The sequence below is a fragment of the Microtus pennsylvanicus genome, chromosome 5, assembly GCF_037038515.1.
Source record: "Microtus pennsylvanicus isolate mMicPen1 chromosome 5, mMicPen1.hap1, whole genome shotgun sequence".
In the NCBI taxonomy this organism is placed as follows: domain Eukaryota; kingdom Metazoa; phylum Chordata; class Mammalia; order Rodentia; family Cricetidae; genus Microtus; species Microtus pennsylvanicus.
This window is the reverse complement of record NC_134583.1, coordinates 91859235-91866570: the sequence shown is the minus strand read 5'-3', so window position 1 is coordinate 91866570 and position 7336 is coordinate 91859235. Positions and strand designations below refer to the sequence as shown.

Below are 7336 nucleotides of genomic sequence, written 5' to 3'. Positions count from 1 at the left end.
AGCAGCTAGCATGCGTGCATTTGTTTCTTTCTGCTCTTGAGCATGGTGCGATTCAGCTAACTTCTCTAAGTTCTGTAACTGTGACTACACCACAGTGAAGAGTTGTAACTTGCAACTGAGTTAAAAGAAACCTTTTCTCCCTTAGGCTGTCTTTTGTCAGGATATTTTATCACATCAATAGCAATGCATGTAGGGCAGGCACATCTACAGGCATTTATTTTGAATGGCATTGTATTCTAAATTCCCTCTCCATGTGTTCCTTAGGGGTGTATAGAAATGCTGCTGGGTCTTGTACATTCTGTTTCATATTCTAGTGATTCTCTAGCAGACTGTCTCTGATCCAAGAGTTTTCTGGTAGAGACTGTTTTAATTATTGAATCATATCATCTTCAAACAGGGACATTTGATTTCTTCCCATGTTATTTGTAGTGTATTTCTTTTTATGCTGTTTTTCTTGGCTGAAAGTTAGGGCAACTCTAGCAGTTAGTTTTTAGTTTCTGTGGTAAAATTCTCTGACAAGAAGCAAGTTAGGAAAGAATGGGTTCATTCTGGTTTAAAGTTCAGAGTGACAGAGTCCATCACAGCAGGAAGGGAAATGTGGTTTGGGCCAGGCTTTAAAACCTCAGATCCTCTGAGTGATGTCCTCTTCCAGCAGTGCTCCATCTTTACCACAGAGGTTCTCAACCTGTGGGTCATGACCCCTTTCACTGGGATCTCACATCAGCTGCCCCCATACCAGATGTTTACATGACGACTCATAACAGTAGCAAAATTACAGCTATGAAGTGGCAATGAAAATGATTTTAAGGTTTAGAGGTGAGGGTCACTACAACATGGGGAACTGTATTAAGGGGCTACAGCATTAGGAAGGTGGAGACCTACTGTCCTGAAGCTTCCATAGCCTTCACAGACATCTCCACAAACTGGGCACCAAGTGTTTAAATACCGAAGCCTATGGGAGACATTTTTTATGCTCAGTCACTACAGACACACCAGTGGAAAGCACTTAGAGAGCAGACCCACTTCTCTCCTCCTTATTATTAGAGGAAACTGAGAGAGTTGTGGGTGGGGAGGGGCACAGGCCAGGCTCTCCTAGTAGCCTGATGGAAATCTAAGCCTTAGTTTTGGTTCACTAAAACGGAGCAGAGCTAAACAGGCAGTTCTCAAAACAAAAACAAAACAAAACAAAAAAACCCTACTACCTACAGGCAACCAACTAGCAGATACCCCAGTCTTCTGCTGGCTCTGCAGGTCCCCAAAGGCCTTCTGCTATCTCAGCAGATTCTCAAAGACCTTCTCCTGGCTTACCAGATGCCCAAAGCCCTTCTTCTGGCTGAGCAGATGCCCCCCCCCCCGAACCTTTTGCAAGCTAAAGCTTTCCCTACCCTGCTGCACAAAGGTTCCTAACCACTAATTCTTCTCAACAATCAGTTCCCAGACTAATTCCCCCACCAATCAGCCCTCCCTGGAATCCCTCCTCCCTGGAATTCCCCTAACTCTGCTTAAAAGGAGCTTGTGACCTTCTTTGTGCTGTTGCCATGTGTCATTTAATGTTGGAATTAATAAAGCGCTCTTGTTACTGCTTGCATGGCTGTTGGTCTTTCCTTGGGGGCTTCTCTCAGTCCCTCACAGAAACAGTTTACTTTTCTTGTGTCAGAATGCTGTTTTTCATTTTATTAATTTTGACCTAAGAAATATTTATTATGTTTGTCATTTCCTCTGATTCCTATGTTCATAAAGACATTTTGCCATTAAGGGAAGTATCTCAAACAAAATGCAAAAAACAAAAATCAAACAAACAAAAAAACTCTGAAGTTTCTCTTTTCCTGAAAGCCTTTTCCTCATTTGAGATGATCATGATTTCTTTCTCTGAACCTATTTACATGCGGAGCTGTATTCATTGAGTGGCATATGTGGGGCCATCTTTATTTCCTAATTCTTGTAGACACAAAGCCCTGGTGGCAGCAGGACAGGGAGCACATCCCAGCCTCTGACCCCCAGCAGGATGATGCCAAGGATGCTGAATAGAGGTGGTGGTGAGAAAATAGCTGAGCTCTTCACCTGAGAGGGGACTCAGCAAGGCCAGGGAGAGACACCCTCCTTTCTTCTCCAGAGAGGGGACTCAGCATGGCCAGGGAGAGACACCCTCCTTTCTTCTCCAGAGAGGGGACTCAGCAAGGCCAGGGAGAGACACCCTCCTTTCTTCTCCAGAGAGGGGACTCAGCAAGGCCAGGGAGAGACACCCTCCTTTCTTCTCCAGAGAGGGGACTGAATATCCGGAGACACACACTCTCCTTTCTTAGTCTCACTTTAAGGTTGTGTGGGAGTCATCTGTGGGTGTGTGTCCTAGAATGGAGGGTTGCAGGCCTCTTAAGCCCCCAGTTTTAAAAGATCACACAAAGAAGTATTGGTATTTGCAATTAATTTAATCAGTAGATAGGAATGCCATTGAGATACCAACAATAGTCTTGCACTTTATAGACAGAAAGATAAAATCAAGAAAGAAAAGTTATGATTTGTGGTATCAGCTGCTGGCTCATGATCATTCTGTTCATTACTGTGAGCTTAGGGTCTTGTGGACCTTTTAGGCAGACTGTGGACAGTCTTTACTGTCGTATATGGTATTCTGAAAAATAAACGAGGAAGTGACTTACATTATGATATTGAAAAGATCTAACTTTTTAAAAATTATTTTTTCAGTATTTTCAATTACTATTAAATATTTCTGAAAGCTTCTAGAGAAAAATCCAATTAGGTGTATGTGTTCTATCATTTAAGAGACAAGAAACCATGATAACAACAGGAGTAACAAACCCAGATGTTTTTGGCTCCTTCTTCAAAGATTCCCATTGATTTCCTTCTCCTCTAACCTCCAACCTCCCCCCGCCCAGCTGTTTCAATAGGAATTCATTCTATACCCACTCTGAAGCTAGAGAACTCTGTGGCTGAAGGTATCTGATGACCCTCAGTTTGAACTGGTCTGCTACTATTCTCTTACCACCTGATAAGTTAAAAGATTGCTTAACTGAGAGGGTAGCTTTAAAAAATTCTTCAGTGGTCTAAAAAAATGAGATTTGTTAGAAGCAAATTGAAAGCCCTCACCAGTACTTTCAGGCCACATGTATTCCTATGGTTTTGGTTAAAGTTGGGCATATTTTTAAGATTTGGCACCTGTAGATGCTTAAATGGAAAAGGGACACTTTAGATGATTTCTAGGATCTACATTTATATGCTTGAAAAGAGATTATTATTATTATTATTATTATTATTATTTAAAGAGACTCTTAGTCATGACATCCTTATACTGGGGTCTTCTGTACTCGTTCTGAATTGGTACCAAATGCAAGGGTCCCTGGTCACTGACGCAGAGCAGGAGTACTTGATTCAAGTGTAATTTTCTCTGACTAAAGAATTTGAGGGCTTTCTCTGTGTCATGACATGCTTATGTGTGTAATTGTGTGCATGCATGTGTGTACCTGTGTTTGTGTGATTGGGAGGTAATGGACAAGAGAGTGAAATCTGGGCAATCTCCTTTGTTTTTGTGTTTTTCTTTAATTATTTTAAAAACCTCAAAATAATATGGAATATCAGCTGTGTCTATCAATGGCTCCTCTGAACAAATTGTCACTACAAAATCAAATTATGTTGTTCAAAAATAGTACACAGACAATGTTTACTTGGACCTTATCAGTCACAACATTGGAAATTGTTTTTTTCTCATTAGTGGAAATATATACATATGGATATATAAACATGTATGTGTATATATGTAAATATAAATGTATAAAATACACAATTATGTACGTATATGTACATATGCTGTATGTATATATGTGTATGTCATACAAATATATATATAGTAATATAATAGAAAAAAGGGAAAATGTATAATTACCGCCAACACTATAACATTGGCCAGAGTCTCCTCAGATTGGTCCAGGAAACATTGTTTCAATTTGCCCAAAGCCTTTTGGTCATAAGGAAGAGGTGCATATGACTTAACCACGCCCTGATACTCAGCCACAGACACTGATGAGTTAATAGTCTGTGCAATGACGTCATCCATTGCATGGCAGCCAGAACCTGGAAAGACATGGCATTCATCACTGGAGGTCTGAACTCAATAGTGGTCACCTCTCATCACAAACATCTTGCTGAGTATAAGTAGAGACACAGATTAGCAAAGGTGGTGGGCACTGCCAAATCTGGGACAGAAACTGCAGGTTGCAAGATTCCACTCAGAAACTGCAAACTCTGTCCCTGACATGGCAGCACAAAGAAGCCAAACCCTCACACAACCTTCACTGAGAAGGACACTGAAGAGATGGCAGGCTGTTGGGCTGGGTATGGTAAGCATTTTGGATCTTTGTTTGGTCAAAGCCTGACACATTTTGTTTCTGTTTTGAGAACATCATGGAATATGTTCAAACATCCTATAACTATCATGGCTAGAATAGTATCGGCTTTGCTCTGTTAACTTGAGCATCTGAATCACAGAGGAACTTAAACAGAAACTCTGGTACTTGAAGTGACCTCATGCAGAAAATGGAAGCAGACCTCAAGATTCCTTTAGGTTCTGTAAACTTGCCCCTAACAAGCCAACAAGGGACATCAAACCTCACTGACCTTTGTCAGCAACGACACACAAGGAATGAGAAGCTTTGTTCTGATGGGACACAGTGAACTTTGTGTCTTTCTTTCTTGTAGCTGTGATGCATCTCAGTGTTATTTTGTAAACCCCGTGAAGTATTTTACAGTAGTTTATAAATTTTAGCCATTGTCACCCATTACTCTATCATCTGCATCAAAAGTATCATAAACCATAAACTCTTGTACTTGAAGTGATATCATTGTTCAGCCAGGGGAAGAGAAAGAGGTCAAGGTTAACCCTGATTTTCGTATCAAGTCAACTGAGAACTCCACCTTCTTGTCATTTTGCACCAGCCTCTCAGATAAGTAAGAAATAGACAAAGGAAATCATACAAAGTCTATTGCACTTGTGACATGTTTGTACTGACTTCATTCTCAAGGACAAAGCTTTACTTCTGCAATTACTTCAAGTGGACTTGGGGAATGTGAACTCTCCTCTCTACCAGCAGGACTAGTATGTAAGTGGCCCACCATGAAGGGGTCAGAACAAGCTTTGACAGTCTGTGTGATGGCTCACCAACTGTTTACTTCTAGGTCTCATGCTGCAGTTTGAGAAGTAACTCATTCCACAATTAAAGAGATTTCTATATACAATTTTTAGTAAAAACATTTAGGTCCTGTGTTATTTATATTTTTCCCATTTTATGTAAAATACCTTGTATCCAAATGCAAGACTTGCCATGGATTTCAGGAGAGCTCTCATCTCCTTGGGACCTCCTGTGTGGTAGTGACACATAATAACAGACAGCCCCAACCTGCATCTGTGATGGCTCTTTGACTATCTGGACTAGTGTTGAGTTTCAGGGCTATAGAATCACTTTGTACCACTGTTGACAAGTTCTAGAGCTCAGGCACTAGGGCCTCTTCCATAGAACAGAAACAGTGTTTGTTCTGAAAGCAGCCCACCCCTCCACAGTTTTCATCTCCCACCCCACCACAGAACTCACTGCCTACTCTTCCTAAGAACCCACCGCTTACCTCTCCACAGTCCTCATCTCCCACCCCTCCAAAGAATCCACCACCCACCCTTCCACAGAACCCATCACCCAACCCTCCACAGAACTCACCACCCACCCCTCCACAGAACCCACCATCCACCCCACCACAGAACTCACTGCCCACTCTTCCAAAGAACCCACCGCTTACTTCTCCACAGAACTCACCATCCACTCCTCCACAGAACTCACCTCCCAATCCTACACAGAATCCACTGCCACCACTTCACAGAACCCACCACCCTTCTTCCACAGAACTCACTGCTGACACCTCCATAGAACCCACCACCCACCCCTCCACAGAACTCACTGCTGGCATAGCAGTAAATGGGGATGGCGGCCAGCAAGAAGACCAGGACCAGCTTCATGTTGAGGAAGCCCTTGTGGGTTGGTCTTTGGTACAAGATGGAGATCAGGGAACTTTCTGCAGTTGAGACCTCAGTGCTCCACTATTTATTTCTTGGGCAGGCCCTTTAGTGTCACCCAGGAAATAAGAATGTGATTCCTAAAAGCAACGTGGCATTGTAGCAGACAACACGAGAGAACATGAAACAGAGCCAAGGAAGCCTAGGATTTGTTTGTACGAAACAAGGAAACAAATGATTAAGAATGACAATTGGTGACCTTTCACTGAGCTCTTCCAAAAATATTGCAGATCACAGAACTGTAGTTTGATCTTTGAAAAGATACTCTCTTCTCCTTTATACCCTCTCCCCTTCATTTGCTCCTCTTTGTCTTCTGTCTTCTTCATCTTCTCAGTCCTCTCATTCTTTCCTTTCTTCTCCTTCTTCATCTTTCTTTGCCTGTGCCTTTTCTTGTTTTTTTTTTATTTTCCAATTTTAAGCAGCTTCATTTTATTTATACCTATTTCTGATGGGTTGAGCGGCTAGGGTTAGTGCACAACTACACATCATTTGTAGGCAGTGTTCCTATTGAGCCTCTTCTTCTTTTACTTCCAGAGGAAGTTTATTGCCCACAGATTTTTACTGAAGAGTTTTACAAAGAGTCATTTTATTAAATGAACATTCTCTGTTCATTCTTGATAGCTAAACATATTTCTCCTTCTGTGTTAAAGGTCTAGGGTGTCACTTCTCCTGAATTAAGGACACTGTCCACTATTAGGGATTCTTAGTACTTTATGGGAGGGAGGAATGATGGCGTATGGTGAATGACCTGTGGTTCATACAGATGTGACTTCAAATCCTGGGGATAGCATCTGCTCATGACTTACCATGACTTCTCATGGAGCAGCTGTTCTGTCTCTCTGAGCTTTCCTTTACCCATGGTAAAATGAGTATAGATAAAACTGCTGAATTTTTATCAGGACAGAAGACTCAGCATGCAAGTAACCCTTCCAAATAGCCTGTATAACCACTGATTTGTGGGATTTTTCTACTTCTGAAATGGTGGACAGTAATATGATGGTCCCACAAGTTAAAATGCAAGAAAATCAACAAACAAAAACAATAAAAACAACACAAAATTACTATGAAATCCAGTTAGATCATGTGGGTACATAGTGGAATGACACAGACGGGATGCACATTCATAATTATTATAGCATTAGTAAAAATAGCCAAGCTATTGTATCAGCTTGGATGTTTATGGGAAGATAACTAGACAAAGAAAATGTGGCATTCATACACAACGGAGTTTTATTCAAAGGAGAATGTAATTGTGTCACTTACATG

The 7336-nt window shown here is 41.4% G+C and overlaps 1 protein-coding gene across 1 annotated transcript; it reads right to left on the bottom strand.

Moving 5' to 3' along the window:
- Nucleotides 1-2584: 2584 nt before the first annotated feature.
- LOC142851374 (secretoglobin family 2A member 2-like) lies at nt 2585-6013 on the bottom strand. Its single transcript, XM_075975227.1, has 3 exons — nt 5959-6013; nt 3896-4083; nt 2585-2626 (listed from the first exon to the last, which is right to left on the bottom strand). The coding sequence occupies exons 1-3, from the start codon at nt 6011-6013 to the stop codon at nt 2585-2587; spliced, it is 285 nt and encodes a 94-aa protein (XP_075831342.1).
- Between the last annotated feature and the right edge of the window lie 1323 nt (nt 6014-7336).